This window comes from Anolis sagrei, chromosome 5, assembly GCF_037176765.1.
Source record: "Anolis sagrei isolate rAnoSag1 chromosome 5, rAnoSag1.mat, whole genome shotgun sequence".
In the NCBI taxonomy this organism is placed as follows: Eukaryota; Metazoa; Chordata; class Lepidosauria; order Squamata; family Dactyloidae; genus Anolis; species Anolis sagrei.
In genome coordinates, this window is record NC_090025.1 from 61346636 (window position 1) to 61369033 (window position 22398).

General features: G+C 39.2%; 1 protein-coding gene across 2 annotated transcripts in view; it reads right to left on the reverse strand.

Moving 5' to 3' along the window:
- The window catches only part of GLRA3 (glycine receptor alpha 3), a 131755-nt gene that overhangs the window by 70708 nt on the left and 38649 nt on the right, over positions 1-22398 (reverse strand). For both annotated transcript variants that reach the window (XM_060778694.2, XM_060778695.2), the window contains exons 2-3: positions 20369-20496; positions 4569-4636 (exon numbers count right to left, since the gene is read on the reverse strand). In XM_060778694.2, the coding sequence (XP_060634677.2) occupies positions 4569-4636; positions 20369-20496 (196 nt within the window). The remainder of the gene's footprint in view (positions 1-4568; positions 4637-20368; positions 20497-22398) is intronic.

Below are 22398 nucleotides of genomic sequence, written 5' to 3' on the forward strand. Positions count from 1 at the left end.
CAACAGTTGTAGCTTCTCTTGTAGCCTTAGTTCCTTCATCCTTATATTTTCATACACAAATAGTGCCCAAGGTAATGGGACAAATATAATATGAAACATAGGCATATGAAACAGCTGCTTTGTCTTACTAATGGTGGTTCTGCACAGACAATTTATCTCATACCCAATCCAAAATCCTGAATTCCAAATTGGCATTGGGATGGTTTTCACCATCAGCCCCTGGGCCCTTGCAGAGGCAAGAAGGAACCTTGATCATCCAGACACACCAAACCTGGTGCTGCACTGCTGGACAACCACCCTTAACATCCCCTTCCCATTCTCATTCTAGTCATGGCCACTGGACACAACATCACTTGTCTATTACTCATTGGCTAGTGTGTCAGAGAGATTTGGGGGGGGGGGGGGAGTAGTAATTGTTCCATTCCTTTTCTGATTGCCATTGCACTCCAGCCACCTCAGCCATGTCATCCCCAGTGGCTACTTCCTGAAAAGAATGGTAAGGAGACAGTAAGTCAATTCATTTTCCCCAGGCCACTTGAGCCTGGCGAATATGTGAGCACTGTGTAAATAGTTGAAACTGGTTTCATCTTGAAACAAGCCCAATTACTTATATGGGACTGAAGTTGCGGTTTACTCTGGATTCTTGGGGAAAATCTGGAGCAATTCGTGACTTCTGCTAACATAGTTCAAGGCTGTGTTAACTGGTTTTCAATCTTAAAACATCAATATACAATTAAAGTATGTAACCATCCTATTTTAATTTTTAAGCATAGTCTTGTTCCATAAAGTTTAAGAATCTAGATGCTAAACCAAGAGAAAGGTCACAAATATACTGTGTGTGTTTTAAGCATGCTCATATCCTCAAAACGATTGCTTTGAGTCTGACAAAATTTGACAATTGCTGACCGCAAAAAAGTCCTCCTCTGAGCAGCATTGATGCATAATTTAGAAGGAAACTATTAAAGAGCACTGGCAAATCTCTGTATTTAGGGCTGGCGTTTGCTTGTCAGATCTGAAAACCAATGTACTAGGACCAATAAAAATAAAAATTACACAACCGTTTCTCATTGACTGCACTCAAGGCCCCAGAGATTGATTACTGTTGTGTGCACTCACTAAATGACAACCTTGATGAATGAGTTTCTGGATGGACTAAAGAGATCTTAAAATGGGGTGGGGTGGAGGTGTGCTAAAGTTGAAGTAACCACAAAATCAATGGGTACTAAAAATGAAGAGACCACAGAATCAGTTCATACAAAAGATGAAGAAACCACTAAATCTATTGATGTTTGCAGATTGACAGCTAAGGAAGTGCTGCCAGTCAAATGGTATTATATTCTGCCTTTTCAGGTCATGGAAAAATCATTTTTGAATTACACTTCCCAGAATCCACCAGCCAACAGCTTTCATGACCTATATAACTTTCTTTCCCTAATAGATTTTAATGATAATATGGGGGGGGGGGGATAGAAGAAGTAATGGGAAAACATAGGAGGGTTGCTAATGGAATAGGATAGTATCAAATTGAAAATTCTATAGTAAGAGTTTCTATAGAAAAGCTTTTAAAACATAACTTTTCAGCTAAAATGTGTGGCATTATCACTCATTGGTTACAATTGTAGTTAAATTTGGTTAATGGAGAAAATGAATCACAAACAGTTCTTAAAATGTTAGGCTTGCAAATTAACATAAATAAAACTAGAATCCACTAGAATAAATAATAATAATAATAATAATAATAATAATATGAGCATATTTTGTTATTGGCTCCTTCAAAAAGTCTCTTTATGCCCTTCAACTTTCTTCAACTTAGATATTTCTCCACATGGACTGCAATACCCTTATTAGCATTGTTGCCTGGGATTGATGGGACTCCAACATGTCTGGGAATTCTTGAGTTGGAAAGAGCTGCTCTAAAGCATGGAATCTCATCTTGAAACTCTGCAAGTTATTTTTTTATCTCTCTTTGCTGTCCACCTCCACTAGCATACCCACTCCATTGACTCTTTGAATGTTTTGTTAAAGGTTACTAAAGGAGTGCTTTATTTAACTTACTGAAATTGCCCATCCACTTCCAATACAAGAATTAGCAGGCAAGTATAAAAACTGATAAGTGAGTCCAAAAGTGGAGAATTCTTAATCTGATTTTTAAGTTTTCTTACTATATGCAGAAATATATTTTTTGCTACAGAACTGAATTGCTGTATCCTTTCTGCTTCCCCTTTCTCTGACGAGAAGTGCTGTCTACAAAGATCAATGATGGAGCACAGACTTTGCACACAAGAATCAGAAGTTGAAAATAAAATGAGATCTGACATGTTCATGATCAGGTGCCTACAGAACACCTTAACTATATAATTGAAAAGGGATGGGTAAGAAGGAAAGTAAAAAGATAGAATGGGTAAATATCAAAATTGGAAGGGTGAAGTGACAAAGGGAAATTGAGAGTGAGGGTCTGAGAGAGAAAGAAAGCGCAGCAAAGATATGAAGTGGGAAATTGGTTGCAGGAAACATTTTCACTTAGTTCTTCAATAATCAAGCATCATTACATGGGCATCATTCCTCCTCTCCCTCCTTTCCCTCCCTCCTTCCTCCCTCCCTCCCTCCCTCCCTCCCTTCCTTCCTTTCCTTTCTTCCCTCTTTCCTTTCCTATCTTTCCTTCCCTCCCTTCCCTTTCTCCCTTTCTTCTCTTTCTTATCCCTCCTTTACTTTTTTCTCCCCATCTTCCTTCCTACCTTTCCCTCCTTCCTACCCTCTCTGCCTTCCATCTTTTCCAAACTTCCTTCATTGTCCTTCCTTTCCTCCCCCCTCCACCTTCCCCTCCATCCTTCCATCCTTCCATCCTTCCATCCTTCCATCCTTCCATCCTTCCATCCATCCTTCCTTCCTTCCTTCCTTCCTTCCTTCCTTCCTTCCTTTCCTTTCCTTTCCTTTCCTTTCCTTTTATGGCACTCAGGGAAAGAACCACATAATCATAAAATTATAGACTTAGAAGAGGCCACAAGGCCCATCCCATCCAAACCCCTGTCAGTCAGGAACACAAATTCAAAGCACTCCCAACAAATGGTCATTCAGCCAAAAAAGAATTCCCTCCAGAGAGGGCCACAGAGACTTACCACCTCATCACATGGTAAACAATTAGTGTCCTAGCATGCTGCCAGGATACTTCCTCCTCTGAGCTTGCTGAATGGCATCTCATGACATCAGGCAACTTCTGGCAGGGCTCTGTGGAGGAAGCATCCTGACAGCATGGTAGGATGCCTCCCTCGGAACATGGGAGGCTTCCTGTGTTCCATAGACAAGGAAAGGGGGAAGCTGGGTGTGGACATCCTGTCCCCCCCCCCCCCCCGTGGGATGGGGTAAGAAGTTCAGTGGGCGAGGTGGGGTGTGGGGCAAAGGTTTTCCCCACGCTGCCCCACAGATTTGCCATGCTGCATGGCAAATCCCCTCCCTGCCCCACTGATTAGGTCCATACTGAAAGCAATCCATACTGAAAGGAATCTAACTGCTGGATAGCCTTGGTCTTTTGCTAAGCAAACAAATAATTCCCTTCTAAGATTCACTTTTCTTTCTTCTTCCTCAAACTTAACCATTCTTAGCAAGAGAGGCATCTACCCTGAGAAATTCGAACTAATTCTGATTGCCTTATTTACTGAAAACATATATTTAACTTCACTGTCAATTGGGGATTCTAGAAAGTTAGGCGAGATCTAAAAGAAAAATGGATGATTTTGGCAGTGATAGTTGGACCAACACGTAAAGAGAATGTCAAGAAGAAATTACAATAGTCAAGGTTAGAGATAACTGGAGTTTTAATCAATGAAGTTGGGTAGCATGGGAATATTTCGCCCCAGTGTTGTGCAAAGAGAATTAATGTGCCTTTGCATGGAGAGCAAAATCACAGATAAATTCCAGGTAAATTTAGATGATGTTGACAGATGTGGGAGTGGAAATCATAGGATCTTATCACAAATATAGTAAGACCAGTTTTGGACATGTTGAATATGAGGCTGTGGTGAGATAGCCAAATACATTATATAAATCAAATAAAGAAAGAAGAGGTCCTGAGCAAAAAAATGAGGAAGAGTGAACTAATATAATCATGGCAAAATTATGTCACATGAGTGTATAGGCAATAACCTTGCTGGTGCACTTCATCAATATAGGTATACTGGAATATATGATTGTGGCAAAGGAAAATGGGCTGTGGGCTGCTGGGAGAGAAAAGTGAGAAATACTCCATATTTCAAATCAGACTGGTATATTTGTTTCCTTTAGTGATATTGACTGGCACAAAAGTATTCCTAGCAATAATATTAAGATACTCATTCCAATGAAACGAATGTATTCACATATTTATGAAGGAATTCTGCAAGGGCACCAATACATTTGGATACCATCAGACTCCACTGGCTAAACTGAATTTGTCCCATTTTAGAAGTTTCCACAGATCAGATAGAGGCCATGATGTATATTCTTGTGCATGTTTACTCAGAAGCATATATAAGAATTTATTTTCAGTGGAATGGATTTGAGATTTGAACAATTGGCTTAATGTTATCACTTACCATAGTTGTTTCAGCAATGGATCCAAAACTGTTTATAAAGATGTTACATGTGACATTTACTGGAGGCCCTGAAAAAATGAGAGATGCAGAGATTAAGGCTTGCACATATGCATAAAAATTATTTCTCTTACCAAAATTTAGAAAAAGGTTAAACTATGATGAAAAAAATCAGCCGTGTTTTAGTAAGAATAAATGTGTTGATTAAATGATGTGAACCTAATGTATTTGTATTGATACTACAGAGGGCTGGTATGTAGTGGTTTCAATGTATGACTATGATCCTGGAGACCAGTTTTAAATGACTAGTCAGTAATGGAAACCTATGGGGTGACCTTGGGTAAGTCATACTTTCTCAGCTTTAGGGGAAGGCAAAACCAAAAGCAAACCTGTTCTAGACAAATCTTGTCAATTCTTGTCAATTCCTGTCATCAAAAGTCAGAAACAACTTGAGAGCACTCAATAGCAACTTTGAAAGAGTTTGAAACAGTTGAAAACCAACTTACTAATGCCCTGAAAGATCTCTCCAGCTATTACAAAGATAGCCACCTGAAGGCTAACCCTGCCAAGACACAAGTGTGTACTTTCTATGTACATAATCGTGAAGCTAACAGGAAACTGAAGGTTACCTGGCAAGGCCAAGAGCTTGAACACAGTTCCCATCCTAAATATCTCAGCATCACCTTAGGTTGAACACTAACATTTAGGAAATGCTTGCAAACTCCAAGAACAAAGTAACTGAATGCAATAATATCCTGAGGAAACTTACTAATAGCACATGGGGTGCAGACCCAAAATTAATAAGAACATCAGCCTTGGCCTTGTCTTTCTCAGCTGCTGAGTATGCCTGCCCCATCTGGCATAAATCTGCCCATGTAAAGCAGGTGAATATAGCACTGAATGAGACATGTAGAATAATCACAGGATGTCTTAAACCTACACCTGCTGATAAACTCTATAAGTTAGCTGGCATTGCCACCCCACCCCCCAGATGTGTGACGGGAAGTTGCTACCAATTGTAAGAGAAATAAGGTTAAACACTGTGAAAGCCACCCACTGCTTGGCTATCAGCCGCCTCCCAGTAGTTTCATGAGAACCAACACTCCCCTAAATGTTCCTTCAGCAACAACAAAAAATATCCTTGTGGGCAACAAAATAAGGCAATTACAACAGGATGGCCCCCTATGAGGGTCTTTGTCCAGGGTTAAACCAAGAATGGGCAACTTGGAAGTCTCTGAACAGACTCAGAAGTGGAGTGGGCAGATTGAAAGCCAACCTAGAAGAAAAATGGAGAGTAGAGACATCACACTGACAACAAAGATCCTCATAGTTAAAGCAATTGTATTGTAATTGTGGTGCTGGAGGAAAATTCTGAGAATGCCTTGGCGAGAAGATCAAACCAGTCCATACTCCAGGAAATAATACCTGACTACTCACTGGAGGGAAGGATATTAGAGGCAAAAATGAAGTACTTTGGCCACAAAATGAGAAGACAGGAAATCTTGGAGAAAATAATGGTCCTCACAACCTCCGAGGATGCTTGCCATAGATGCAGGCGAAACATCAGGAGAGAATGCTTCTAGAACGTGGCCATATAGCCCGAAAAAACCTACAACAACCCAGTGATTCCAGCCATGAAAGCCTTCAACAATACAGAGGAAGAACTATTTAAAGCTACACACAATGCAGTTGCTGTTGCCTGGTTTTGGTCTAAAACTATTTAGATGCTTTATTTTATCAGTTTTAAACTTATTTATTTTTGCAATGCTTTTGACACGAAATAAATAGCAACTGATACTGTATTGCATTCATAAATAACCACTTAAGTTGCTGACTGTTTCTCAACAACAATATGATCACAATAACTGAAGGAATGATCTGTATAACTTCGACTAAGTAAATATATGCTCTGTAAGCCAATAATCAGTAGTGAGCTTGTCACTTCCAGTGGAACAATACATTCTGCAACATTACAGTGTAATGACTAAAAAAGTGACACTCTTTTGAGTTAGATCTATTCCTTTAAGACAAATCCAATCATATTTTACTCTGCTGACAAGTTAGAGGGGGTTGTCAGATAGAAAAAAGGACACACTCCCTCAGGTATCTGTCAAAGACAGTCTAGACATGTTTCCTGCCTTAACATCAAACATTCGGAAAGGTGCAAGAAAGAAAATCCTTCCGAAAGCTGTCAGCATAGCAATTTGTTTCATGTGTGTTTGAACACATCTACCACTGTTTGCTGTTCTTTGTCAATTTTCAAAATGGTTGGGAGCAAGGAAACAAAAGAAACATCCAAATCCAGCAAGATAGATTTTAAAGCAAAATTAGGAGAGTATTCACAGATATGCCATTCCGTGTATGCAAATGAGTTCTGCAAGGAAGGAAACGGACTAAAAGCCATCACCTAAGGCTACATAAATAGCACTTTTGCACTTTTGATGTGATGGAGATAGGCAGGGCTGGACAGACTATGAAACCAACCAAGGAAGCCTCCTCAAATAGCAGATTTTGGATTCTGTGAATATAAGGGCCAATGTGGTCCCAATCTTCAAGAAGGGAAAAAAGGATGACCCAAACAACTACCGTCCGGTCAGCCTCACGTCGATACCGGGCAAGATTCTGGAAAAGATTGTTAAGGAAGCGGTCTGCAAACACTTAGAAACAAATGCAATCATCGCTAATAGTCAACATGGATTTATCAAAAACAAGTCATGCCAGACTAATCTGATCTCTTTCTTCGATAGAGCTACAAGCTGGGTAGATGCGGGGAATGCCGTGGATGTAGCGTACCTGGATTTCAGTAAGGCCTTCGACAAGGTCCCCCATGACCTTCTGGCAAGGAAACTAGTCCAATGTGGGCTAGGCAAAACTACGGTGAGGTGGATCTGTAATTGGTTAAGTGGACGAACACAGAGAGTGCTCACTAATGCTTCCTCTTCATCTTGGAAAGAAGTGACGAGCGGAGTGCCGCAAGGTTCCGTCCTGGGCCCGGTCCTGTTCAACATCTTTATTAATGACTTAGATGAAGGGCTAGAAGGCATGATCATCAAGTTTGCAGATGACACCAAATTGGGAGGGATAGCCAATAGTCCAGAGGACAGGAGCAGAATTCAAAACGATCTTGACAGATTAGAGAGATGGGCCAAAACTAACAAAATGAAGTTCAACAGTGACAAATGCAAGATACTCCACTTTGGCAGAAAAAATGAAATGCAAAGATACAGAATGGGGGACGCCTGGCTCGAGAGCAGTACGTGTGAAAAAGATCTTGGAGTCCTCGTGGACAAGAAGTTAAACATGAGCCAACAATGTGATGTGGCAGCAAAAAAAGCCAATGGGATTTTGGCCTGCATCAATAGGAGCATAGTGTCTAGATCTAAGGAAGTAATGCTACCCCTCTATTCTGCTTTGGTTAGACCACATCTGGAATACTGTGTCCAATTCTGGGCACCACAATTCAAGAGAGATATTGACAAGCTGGAATGTGTCCAGAGGAGGGCGACTAAAATGATCAAGGGTCTGGAGAACAAGCCCTATGAGGAGCGGCTTAGGGAACTGGGCATGTTTAGCCTGAAGAAGAGAAGGCTGAGAGGAGATATGATAGCCATGTATAAATATGTGAGAGGAAGCCACAGGGAGGAGGGAGCAAGCTTGTTTTCTGCTTCCTTAGAGACTAGGACGCGGAACAATGGCTTCAAACTACAAGAGAGGAGATTCCATCTGAACATTAGGAAGAACTTCCTGACTGTGAGAGCCGTTCAGCAGTGGAACTCTCTGCCCCGGAGTGTGGTGGAGGCTCCTTCTTTGGAAGCTTTTAAGCAGAGGCTGGATGGCCATTTGTCAGGGGTGATTTGAATGCAATATTCCTGCTTCTTGGCAGGGGGTTGGACTGGATGGCCCATGAGGTCTCTTCCAACTCTTTGATTCTATGATTCTAAAATACAATTTTTATTTTTCAGTTTATTTTTGCATTTTACTGCTAGGGCAAATTGCCTGTGTGATATTTTTGCCTCCTGTTTCAAAAATAACATGAGAAGATTTGAGCATTATACATTCTGACACTATGGAGAGGGAGGGGATGCCGTTTGGTGTTCTCCTTTATGCAGCTGCATGAGACTTTATAATATAGTTGGCCCTCTATAGCCACAGATTCCATATCCACAGCTTGAAAATATTCTTTAAAAATTCCAAACAGCAAATCTTGATTTGCCATTTTATAGCAGGGTCAGCATTTTAATGAGCTATTGTATATAATGGGACTTGAGCTTCCACAGATTTTGTTATACACTGTGGTCACTGGAACCAAACTTCAGCAGATACCAAGGGCCCACTTATTCTATTGATACAAATGATTTGTCTTTAGTAGGAGAAACAGGTGGATAAGTATTTCCATGAGTGCACAACATTCTGGATCATGCAAATAATTGGGTTGTTGTAGGTTTTTCTGGGCTATATGGCCATGTTCTGGAGGCAAATTGCCTCCAGAACATGGCCATATAGCCCGGAAAAACCTACAACAACCCAGTGATTCCGGCCATGAAAGCCTTCGACAATGCAAATAATTCTTAATTTGAGTGAAGTTGTGCTGTATGGATGGAGCAGAAGGGATGAAATAGTGGGGCAATGTCTCACTATCAATAATAATAATAATAATAATAATAATAATAATAATAACTTTATTATTATTCTCCCCGAGGGGACTCAGAGCAGTTCCCAGGTAACATCACAAAACATACAAAGTAAAAAACAACGTAACCATATGATTAACAAAACAAAATATAAGCATAAAAATTGTCGATGATGCCATCTACCCAATTATTTGGCCTCTATCTTTTTGTGATTTAGCACCAAGATCTCTCTTCATAGGATGTCACTGCTAGAAGAGCTTGAATCCAAGCACTAGAGCATCTTTTGATTTTGAGGAAAAGAAACAGGTTTCTTATTGTTCACATGAAGTTAAAAGGAAATTAAGGTGGAATCCATCAGGCAAACCCATGAACATTTCATTAACATTGTGAAACAAATGTGGATACTGTATATCTCTATTTATTCCGTGGTGTTTGAGTTCTCCTGGTTAATGTTATGATGATAGTTTTTCCCTGGCTTCTTTATTTTAGCAGTAACTTTCTGTTAATTTGTCAGACCTCTGATGGAATTGCAGAAGTACTATTACTTTTATTTAATTACCATTTCTCAGTTTTGCACAACACTGTGGCCCCTTCCACACCGCTGTATAAAATCCACATTGTACTGGATTATATGGCAGTGTGGACTCAGATAACCCAGTTCAGAGCAGATATTGTGGATTATCTGTCTTGATAGTCTGGTTATATGGCTGCGTGGATAGGAAAACAGGTTAAGGTCATATTTATCAAGGTTTTTTTTAATTTCTACCAGTGTCTTACATAGATTGTATATATTTAAGATTTGATAATATTAGAATTCTGGTCTTAAAGGCAAGAATGAATAATGCTACCATTTTCTCTTCTCTGTGAGAAATTCATTGAAAACTATAGGTTTCAAAGACAAATCATAGTTTAGAATTTATTCACAGAACAAACAAAAAGCACAAATAACCCCCAAACCAAAAATCTCAATTTTTTGTATAGAAAATGGCTTTTTATTCTGTAGAACAAAGTTTCTTGCTCATTTAAAAGGAGGTGTGTAGTATAAGTCCCTAATTGCAAAAGCTTTCACTCATCTATGACTTCCCCACACATAGTAAAATCAGCATTTCTACACATTTAAGAAATGACAACCCACGATGCCATTCACACAATGCAAGCATCCACTGTGGATGTGAGGTATTTTGCCATTTTTAAAGGGTTGGGGTTTCCAACTATTCCTAAGCTGGTTGATAATCAACTTATTTTTAAATTCCCCACACAGAGACGGGCAAAATGGCCAATTTCCCCATGTGATGTTAATCCCTGTTGCCCGCTTTTGTTGCCTGCTTGTAAATAAAACAATGAAGTTGTCCTCAGATCGCTAATGCAGAGAGGCTTGGGGAAAGATCAGGGTTAATTTTAAACCACTTCTTATGATCCAAGGTGATTTTTTTTAAAAAAAGATAAATAATCAAAATGGGAGGAAATCTCAGTGCAAATGATCCCAGGGAAAGTGCTGCTTTAAGAAAAGTGATTCATTCTGTTTCAGTGGAAGGAGCTTGAGTGCAAACGACTCTGTTGAAAGTACCACCTTAAGAACAATGCCTTTAATCTGCTTCAGTGGAAGAGTCTTAAAGGCAATGTTGCCTTAAAGGATGTCTGTCTTAAAAAGTGTACTGGTATTCTTGAAATGGGAGGAATCATACCTGCCTGTGTGATGGGAATTAAGCAAATGGTTGAGTTAGAAGCTGGAGGAGGTGATCTTACTGTGATGGGAGTGAGTAAATTCTTCATCTTCTTTGAAGACAGAACTCCATGAAACTCCACCCTTTTCCCCACTTTCCCTTGTTTTCTTCAACTCTTTGTAATGTAGTCCCTAGTCTTGTCCTCAGAGGTGGACCTAGGTAATTTTCAACGGTAAGCAAACAGTATTTTTGCCCCCCCCCCCAAACCAATCATTGATATATATTTTCTGGTTGTCATGGGAGTTCTGTGTTCCATATTTGGTTCAATTCCATCATTGGTGGAGTTCAGAATACTCTTTGATTTTAGGTGAAATGTACATTCTAGTAACTACAACTCACATATGTCAAGATCTATTTCCACCCAAGAGTGCCTCAAGAGCGCCCCTGGGCAAAATCAACTATACTGCCAATGCTTACTTTGTGTAATGGGTTGAGCCGCCCCTGCTTGTTCTCAATAGGGTTTCCAAGGGCTGGTGAAAACCATTTATTCAAATGCATTTCAAACATTTTCAAATATTTTTCCACTCCTTAATTTATTTCTGTCATCTAGCCTTGAGTACTCCTTACTGCATCTTTCAGTAATCAATGAATACATAGATTTTAAAAGTGAGGGGTCATGCATTTGAGAACACGTGGATGTTGGACTCTTTGGTTGAGCCATTTTTAATTACACCAATTGCTGGGTAGCCTTGAATAAATGAATATTCCAGTTTCAGATTCTCATCCGTAAAATGAGAATAACTACATATTGCCTAGAGTGCTATAAGTAGGATAACAAATGCTTTTTGAGAGCAAAATTAGTAAATGTTCATATCTAGTTCAAGGAAACCGAAAGTAAACCTAAGGTCATTCTAGAATAAAAATGGGAATTAGGATATGATGTGGAAAAGAACCTCATTAAAGAGCAAAAACTATGAAGGACCATCAGATTATGTCTGAATGAATAAAGTAATGGAATCACTGGAAGGTTAGAAGGGTACATTGCCACCATTGTGCTACAAGCAAAATAAACCACAACCTTTTCTTTTAGCTTATTTATAATGAACTAGTCTGTCATAAGGAATGAGCAGTTCTGTTCCTGCTAATGCTTTCCTGCATGGAAGCCAGCAGTGAGAAAACAATGCACTTCACAATACATAATTGAAAATGAGTATAGAAAAATAATCTGACTGCCTGAACATGCTTGAACAACATCATGAAAAACGCCATGCCCTGTCTGACTCATATGGTGTTTATAAAGAACTAAAGCTTTTTGAAACACAATGTGACATTGTTAAGATGGAAGTGCAACAAAAACTAGTGTCACGACAAATAGAATATTATTTTTACAGGATTTCTGTATTATAAATATTAGCAGAAACCACCATCTTTACATGGCATAGAACCACTCATCCTGGTGTTCTTTTCTCTTCCCTCACTGATTTAGTTGGGTTTCATCCTCTCTATCCCAATTACTTAACTATCATACTTTTCATCTCTTGTGAAACTATTTGCTCATTTTCTCTCCATTTTACTTTTCCTAAATATAGCTCTGGTCCTTATTTCCAACGAGTGATGACATTGCAAGATGGAGACAGATTACAATTAATCAATTAACCTCCCTTCTTCAAATAACCACTATGTGTACCCTACTCGTGACCTGGGAGCCCTGTCTATGCATGACAAAAATGGGTTAATTTTGGAATTGCTACAGGGAGTCTACACATTGTATTACTGGATTTGCAATAGAAGTCCTCCTTCTAACTGTTAATCCAGAACAAGGAGAAATAGAATTTCAATTTTGGAGTGATCCTGGTGTTTTTGAGGTATGGACAATGGAACCGGGCTGGATATGGCCGAGTCCTGTCCACACATCCAACAGATGGAACAGCTTCCACAGATACTTGCTTGCAATGTTGTTACTACTACTGCTGCTGCTGCTGCTACTACTACTACTACTACTACTACTAATAATAATAATAATAATAAAACTTTATTTATATCCTGCTCTATCTCCCTGAGGGAACTTGGAGTGTTCACTACTACTACTACTACTACTACTACTATTTATATCCTGCTTTATCTCTCCTGAAGGGATCCAATGAATTGTCGAAGCCTTTCATGACTGGAATCACTAGGTTCTTGTGGGTTTTTTCGGGCTATATGGCCATGTTCTAGAGGCATTTCTCCTGACGTTTCGCCTGCATCTATGGCAAGCATCCTCAGAGGTGAGGTCTAATTGTGATGAAACTTGCTACAGTGCTAGAACACACGGATCACTGTTAGCTCACCTCTGAGGATGCTTGCCATAGATGCAGGCAAAACGTCAGGAGAAATGCCTCTAGAACATGGCCATATAGCCCGAAAAAACCCACAAAAACCTAGGATACAATGAATTCACAGTAGGGGATCCAGCCGTGTTACCAGCAGAAGTGACTTCACAAGCAAATCTCTGCAAGAGAGCTGCTTTGGTCCAGTAAGACAACTATGGTATCCCCAATGTGTTTTCTAGGCTTGTTTGATTTAAAAACGGTTCAAAACTCATTTCGGATGTAGGGGGCGCTGGCGATTCGGATTGGAAATGATTTCCAAAACTTTCCAGAAAAAAGGCAGAAAGATCTGAAATTTCCAAAATTTCCAAATCGCTTCATTATAGGCAGACACGCATGCGCAGGAGGAAAGGAACACCACTGGTACTGGGGAAACTTCAGGGGATTGTCCCTCCCTCATTTTTAGACCAATAGTGATGAAACCTGCTACAGTGCTAGAACACATGGATCACTGTTAGCTCACCAAATTTCATATCTTTTGACTTATCCTTTATCCATGGATTTTTGGCAATTTTTCAGTTTTTATAAAAAGTTTTTATAGACTGACCAAGCTTAAATACAAATCCTGAATGGAAATTTTCTATAGGCAGTCATGGGTCAGGGAGAGCGTGCTGGCCTCATATACATAAGTCCATGGGTTCTATTCACCTCCCCTGCCAAGGAATTTTTTTCATTTTTTAAAGTGTTATTTTAAAATAATAAAGGAAATATGTTCCTGGTTTGAATTTTGAAAGTGTTTTTCCTGTTTCTTTGTGTGGTCTTTACTTTGAAAGTAGTTGTTCTACTCCAGAAACTTTGTGTGGCACAAACTGTGTTAATTTGGAGGGAAACAGAAACCATATACAGAAAAGACCCCATCAAGGGACATCTAGACTGACTCCCTTCTTTGGGATCAAGAACATGGTTTCTCACCAAAGGGAAGGGAATGGGGTCTCAGGAGCACAAGACAATTAGACAACAGAAGACATGTGAAGCTTTTGAGGCAATGTTATATACATAAGAGATGTAGTTTCCCAAAGTACCTTAGCAAGCCAGACTTCCCAGTGCAGCAATTCTAAGGGACTCTAAAGGGATGGATGAAAGAAGGAATGTCTTCAAGTTTTGGGAGAATCGGGGCTAGACTGACCCCACTAAAGGAAAAGAAGAACTGGCTTCCCACTGAAGTATAAATTCTGACTTGGTTTTACTACAGGGCTAGCATGGCTCAGGGAGAGCGTGCTAACCTCATAAGCATAAGTCCGTGCTGTCAAACTACAGGACCTTTTGCAACCTCTTTCATTGGGGGTGTGGCCTTTAAGAATGGCTGTGCTTAGCCATGCCCACCTCATCCCTCTTTGTATCGCCACTCGCCAAGGAAAGGAAACCGTGAGATTTTAAAACTGTTTGTTTAGGCTTTACCTAAGTGGCTTAATGGTTCTGAAAATGAAAATAACCATGGGAGACATCCAAACATTAGAATAATTCCGAACAACGGGTAAGTGATTCAAATTCAGATTTGCCCCTCCCTACATGGTTCAAAATTGGTTCAAAAGTCCAAATTTGGCAGGTTTTTCCGACTTTAAGGTTTTTCCAAACCGAACCTAAACAAGCTTAGTGTTTTCAGTCTGACTGGTCAATAGGACATCAAAAGTACTGTGCTGACACTCCCATGATGTGCCAGGACAGCTTTACAGCACAGCTCAATTGATTATTTTGGCAAATATACATGCAGACTTAGTCTGCATGTCACATTTAAGGCTTTTAGATTTCCCATTTCAAGAGCTTTGGTAGAGACAGACTGGTGGAGACCTACCATTGTTTATTAGCCTAGTTTCAGGCTGAGCACAAATCTAGGTTCAGACCCTGTTCTGATTATATGGAAAAAACAGCATGAGTCTACATAACATTGTCCTCATTTAAATCAGACGTTCCCTGGAATTACTGGAATCGTATTTCTGAAAGTCCCAGACTTCACTCCTTGTATTTGTTATCACTAGGTAAATGAGTATAACTTTTTGATGTCTCAGAGGAAATAGATGAAAACTCCATACAAAGCAACACCTTTCAAGATAACAAAGCTTGCTATTTATTGGATAAAAGGATACAGTAGGTTTTTTATTTTGTGTGTGTTTTTTTAATGGAACAGCCTATAACTTTTTTATTTCATGGCAAAGTTGGATCACATTTCTAAGCATAGTAAACTCTACTAAGGGGATGAGTCTTGTCAAATTTCAAATAGGAACAGGGGTTTTCTTACAGATGTTGACTTGATATTTATTGTTGTTTATCAGAAAATGTTAGGAAAACAGCAAAAAACTCAGAAGGATGTGTTAATGTGAAAATTCGTATTCACAGTATTTGAAACCTGCAAAATTCAGTGAAAGTGCATGTTTTTGATACACAACTCTCACACAAGACATAGTTCAAATTGCACAATTAATCAGAAGATCAAACAAGTAAAATTCTAAAGAGGAGCAAGAAGGATCAAATTAGATTTTCATCTTTTTTGAGTTCTAATAAAGAATGAATTAAGGCTCCTAACTTATTTATATTTAGAAGGTGTATGCTATGGCCCACTGACAACTAAACATCTGCTTTCTTCCACCCACTAGGCTTTCCAGATGGGTGTGATTGCATTGTGTCCATGATAAACTCCCAAATCCAATCACCAAATGAACTGCTAAGCTGTAAGCTTTTTACTAATCTTTTTTCAGAGGTCTTTAAAAGATTCAAAGAAAAAAGGGAGAGATTGTGTTGCCAACATTATTTGCCAGAAGTTATCTTCTATGCTGTCTCATTTTGCCTTTGATTGAACCTGATGTTTTATGTGCTAATGGGATAACAGTGGTTAGTAAATGAAAACAATTTAAGCAATAAATCTGGGGTTCTGTAGAGTTGAAGGATAGAGACCAATTACGATGCTACAAACACAACATCAGGGAAGTTGCATTAGACTCACTTATGTAATTGTGCAGGTTCACTTAGATACCAACCTAGTTTTATTTTTCCCAATCAAGCAAAATATCTAGCCATGAGGGATCAGCACATAAGGAACAGCTGCCCATAGAGGCTGCATTAAATTGCTCCCCTTTCCTGGGAAGCTGTTTAAGTGAAATCATCTGCTAAGTGGCTCTGCAGATTGGGAAACATTCACCTGCCTCACTATAAAGATTTGGGTTTTCAGATTTGCATGGAAGTGAGAAACAGCTTATTGGCTGAACCCAACCATTTGAAGGAAAGATTTAACAATGTGGCACATTGCAACCATTTTTGTTGTTGTTCATTCGTTCAGTCGTCTCCGACTCTTCGTGACCTGTTGGACCATCCCACGCCAGAGCTCCCTGTCGGCCGTTACCACCCCCAGCTCCCTCAAGGTCAGTCCAGTCACTTCAAGGATGCCATCCATCCATCTTGCCCTTGGTCGGCCCCTCTTCCTTTTGCCTTCCACTTTCCCCAGCATAATTGTCTTCTCTAGGCTTTCCTGTCTCCTCATGATGTCGCCAAAGTACTTCAACTTTGTCTCTAGTATCTTTCCCTCCAGTGAGCATTCGGGCTTTATTTCCTGGAGGATGGACTGGTTGGATCTTCTCGCAGTCCAAGGCACTCTCAGAACTTTCCTCCAGCACCACAGCTCAAAAGCATCGATCTTCCTTCGCTCAGCCTTCCCTAAGGTCCAGCTCTCACATCCGTAGGTGACTACAGGGAATACCATGGCTTTGACTAGGCAGATCTTTGTTGCCAATCTGATGTCTCTACTCTTTACTATTTTATCGAGATTGGACATTGCTCTCCTCCCAAGAAGTAAGCGCCTTCTGATTTCCTGGCCACAGTCTGCATCTGCAGTAATCTTTGCACCTAGAAATACAAAGTCTGTCACGGCCTCCACGGTTTCTCCCTCTATTTTCCAGTTGTCAATCATTCTTGTTGCCATAATCTTTGTTTTTTTTTGACGTTTAGCTGCAACCCGGCTTTTGCGCTTTCTTCTTTCACCTTGATTAGAAGGCTCCTCAGCTCCTCCTCGCTTTCGGCCATCAGAGTGGTGTCATCTGCTTATCTGAGGTTGTTAATGTTTCTTCCAGCAATTTTCACCCCAGCTTTGCATTCATCCAGCCCCGCACATCGCATGATGTGTTCTGCATACAAGTTAAAAAAGTTGGGTGAGAGGATGCAGCCTTGCCGTACGCCTTTCCCAATCTTGAACCAGTCTGTTGTTCTGTGGTCAGTTCTGACTGTTGCTACTTGGTCCTTGTACAGATTCCTCAGGAGAGAGACAAGGTGGCTTGGGATGCAACCATTTATCTATACACAAATATAGTTATCTAGAGTATATAAAAATGTACAATTGGGCATAGGTGGGAAAACAATGTTCTTCAGAGGAGATGTGAACTACTTGCTTTTCTTTCATCCTCATAGTTTTTAGATGGGGCTAACAATCAGAATGTCAAAACACTCTTTTTGCTGCTGTTTCTCTCCACTTTTATTCTCTGACTTGGCTTTCTCTGTATTGGCGTCTCATTTGTGGAACTCTTTTTCAGGAGAAATCAGGCTGGCTCTCTCAGTCCTCTAGTGTGATTCTATGTCAATGTTGGGCCACCTCTGTGCAAACATCAATGAGAGGAAAGTTGTGAGCCGATCAGTTCCATCATCTTCCCCTCAACACCAGGTGAGCAAAGGGATGGGCTCTTCCTGGCTGAAAATTTAGGTTTTGGTACTATCTGCAGTTTCAGTCATGCATGGGGAATCTTGAATATATCCCTCAATGATAAAAGGGGGCATAATGTATATATCTCTGGTAGATCTGATAGGCTCTACCAATGCCTATCAGATCTGTTTATTTATTAAACAAGTACTTTAATAAATAATTTTAAATAAACATTTTTGTACCACATATTCAAATACAATTTAAGAAATTCATTTGCAATAATTTTCATTTATGCAATATACTTTCAGAATATTTTTGAAACTGTAATTTTCCATTCTTTCTGCCCTTCAGGACAGTGGTGTCAAACTTGTGACCCTCCAGGTGCTTTGGACTTAAACTCCCAGAATTTCTGGTGATTGGACAAGCTGTAGAACCAACCATCTGGAGGGCCATGAGTTGAGAACTCTGTTTTAGGCAGGCCCATAACCAGGATTTTGTTGGTTTTTTTTGGGGGGGGGGGGCTGAGTTTGGTTCGGGGGGGGGGGGTGAGTCTGAGTGAAAGAGGGTCTGCCCTAGCAAACCTTTTGTATCGTTACCCCAATACCCCTATGCATATGGGATATATTGAGCATGGTGATCAGATCATGGTATGAATAAACAACACTTTAAATAAGATACCAGTAAGACCTTCTCGTGGACCACTGAGAATTTCGGGGGGGGGGGACTGAAGCCCCCCAAGCCCCCCAAGCCCCCCCCCTTGGTTACATGCCTGGCTTTAGGGGAAAGATCTAGTGAGCCACCATAGGAAAACATCCTATAAATGGATTCTTTCCTAAGATAATACATAATTGGTATTAGATATAAATTTTTCAATATGGAAATTTTAGGGTGAAAGGCAGTGAAGCACAACAATCACACAATATCTAGAACTAGAAAGAATATTTTTAAAATGATAAAAACAACAAACACCTATTTCTTGAGTTCCTAAAGACCCTAACAAGAAGAATCCAGTACTGACATGAATTTTTGCAGTTCAGGACTTATTCTAAGCAAAATTCACACAAAGCTGTTTGGCTCAGAAAAGAGTAACATAAATTATATCCCTTGATTTTGTGTCGCCTCTAGTGTTGACTACAGAATGTGACCATTATTTGCCCTTGCAGAAGAGAAAAAAAGATAAGAAGCTAAGTGACACTCCTTGTCACAGTGCAGAAGGAGAAGGAATGAAATGAGCCTCTCTTTCTTCCAATTGGGTGGACAAATGCTGTGTTCTGTGTGAATCAACCTTGTGTGTATTTCATGTAGAATATTCACAGAGAATAACCTTCAAAGATTACACAGTTTTGAAGGCTTTTTTGCAATGGGAAAAAGTGGCTAAAATTATTCATTGCTTCTGTGAAAAAAATGTGAAGAATTACATCCCATATGAGCTTATATTTACAGGGTATGGTCCAAACACAGGTTTACATCCCTGAGCAAAGAAAAAGCCATCTTGGACCAATGTAAGTTTCAATGACAGTTTTTAAAATAAATATTAGTTAGTTTTAAAAGTTACATCTTTTTGTTTTTAAATGCTGTGCCAATCTTAATTGCCTTTAAAATGAATAAATATTATTTTTAATTGCTGTAACATCCATTGGCTTTTACCACACCTTGCATCTAAAAACATGTACCTTACAGTTAGCAATATCACAAAGCAGCAACAGGAATGTTTGATTTAAAAAATCCTACACATTTAGTAAATGCATATGGAAACATACACACAGTTGAGCATATGCTAATTCTGTGCAGAGAAAGAACCATGGTTTTGGTATGGTTCCAATCTGAATACTCTTGAAATGAGAACATAAGACAACATTGAAAATATTCATTTTGCACATCCCAATCTAATAATAATTACCAGATAATTAATTAAAGAAATTTAATAATAAAATGAAATGATTTGATAGTTTCTGAATAATAAGACCAGTAACAGTTAAATATACCAATTGAAGCTTATGCTATAAAATCTGTTAATGTTTTGTGCTCCTTAACATTCTTTTATATTTGAGCTTCCTGTTTGGATGAAAACAGACTAGGGCAAGGTCAGAAGGTTGGAAAACAACCTTGGTTTGCTCTCCTTCTCTGATCTCTGTGACACAGCTGTCACATTTAGTTTGGCCGTTAGTAATATGCATACTACAGAACTGCTTGGCACTACAAACATACAGCATTCCTTGGTGCTCATTATTTTGGTTCACATACCTCACTGTCTTACATGAGGGAACACCATTTTCAAACAAAACAAACAGCTTATGTTTTAGCTTCGATGTTGCTGCAAAAATGCTCTACACCAATTGAACTGTAGCTCCAGAAAGTTACCAGAAATTTTGACAAAGTTTATACTGAAATGTAAAAGACCAAAGCCACATCCCAAATTATTAGCTAACTTTCTTGCTTTCAAAATAATATAACCCAAACACCAGTTTATGTGAATGAAAACACTGTATTTAAATGAATATATGGAAGATGAAATTACCTTTGAAATTTGGCCTGATTCTTGCATCGTAGCCAGACATTCTACCCATTAATTTATCCAAGAAATCTGATGGGGACATTGGCATGCTTCGAGATCTTGCGCTGTCTGTTTCTTTTGTGGCCACCAAACTAAAAACAAGTAAAATCCACACAATTAATCAAATATAACTCTCATGAGCATTTAAGCAGCTGATATGTTTTAGACTCATACGTGAACTTGATAGAAAAATGTGCTGTACCCAACTGCTATCAGGGCCAAACACACCGCAAGAAAGCCATTAGAAATGAAACACTCGTAGGATGTATTAAGCATAATCAGCAAATTAAAAAACAACATATTAATCCCTCCCCCTCTTTATCTCTCTCTCTCTATCTCTCTCTTTTGGTGATATAATTCAAAATCTATTTTGAGGTTTGTGGTAGCATCAGAGTTTTCAACCCCCCTCCCCCCAAATAGCATTTTCTGGCAGAACCAAAATGTATTTCAGGGGATTTCTGAGCTATCTTGAACATTTTTAAGGACTTCATATCCCCCTCCCACAAATAATCACAAAACCTCCTTTTAGAATTAAAATTAATATTTTGGACACTAACCAATACACATGTGGACATGTCACTGACTAGAATTATTTCTACTCTACATGATCGGTAGGTAACATATACAACTGACCTTCACATTTATTAACAGATAAAATAAAACATACTGCTAAAAAACATCCACATGACATAAATACAACAGTTGTGTGAGTATAACAGTCCAATTATCATGAATTGTAAGTTAAAGGTCAAGGTTTCCCCTTGATATGAAGTCTAGTTGTGCCCAACTCCGGGGGCTGGAGCTCATCTCCATTTCTAAGCCGAAGAGCTTTTTGTCCCTAGACACCTCCAAGGTTATGTAGCCATTGTGACTGCATGGAGTACCATTACTTTCCCACAGCAGTGGCACCTATTGATCTACTCACATTTGCATGTTTTCAAACTGCTAGATTGGCAGAAGCTGGGCTAACAACAGGAGCTCATCCTGTTCGTAGATTCGAACCACCAACCTTCTGGTCAGTAAGTTCTGCAACTTAGCAGTGTAACCCACTACACCACCACAGCCCCCATCATGAATTGTATATTCCCCTAAATTGTCAATTGCCTGTAGAATGCTATGAACATGGGATGTTGTTGCACAAGGTGTGAGGTTCACATAGCAGCTGATTAACAGTGAAAACTATTTATCATATGATGTCCTTTCAGCAATGGCATGGTGAAACCTGTGAATAGCCTCCTGAAAGTGCTTTGTTGCAGTGTATCACTTTTTCAGGGCATCATTTTTCTTTGTTCCACATCCCTTTTTTCCAAACTACACCCATTCAGCTTCCAGCGAGCAGATACAAAGAACCTCCAGCTGCATAGCCATTACTTTCTCCTATTCTCCTGATCCATTTTCTTTGAATTCATTTTTTATTCAAAGTAACTGTATCATTTTCAACTTATTTCTGACGTTATTATGGATTATCTTTGTTCTATAAGCATTTTCTTCACTGGGGATATACTGCTGCAATATTTTTGGAAACATTATGACTAAGTGTTCAGTATGAACTTTTGATGAATTTTTGAAATGCTGTTCTTCACATACCTGGATTTGCGAGCATGGAACACTAGGGCAATTTTTATTTTGTTTGTTTCTCTTATAGTGATGAGTTAGCTATGTGTTGCTTTTTGCTAATGTTTCCTAATTATTTCCAGATTAGTGATACATTAGTAAGATAATTCTTTCAGACATTTCATCATACTTTTTGTTTGTTTTACTTATTAAAACTATTTATTACCCTAATATGATTTCTGGATTGTTTTTAAAATGGTTTTAAATCTATTTGACAAAGTCTACAGAAAATATGTGTGTTAGTAATATGGTTACATAAAACTCCAAATCTTATATATTTAATATAGTCAGGGTAGTGGGACTGTAAAAACAACGGCTTATTATTTTTTCTTATAACAGTTATGAGCATGGTATCATTCAACTGCACTGAATGATGAAGT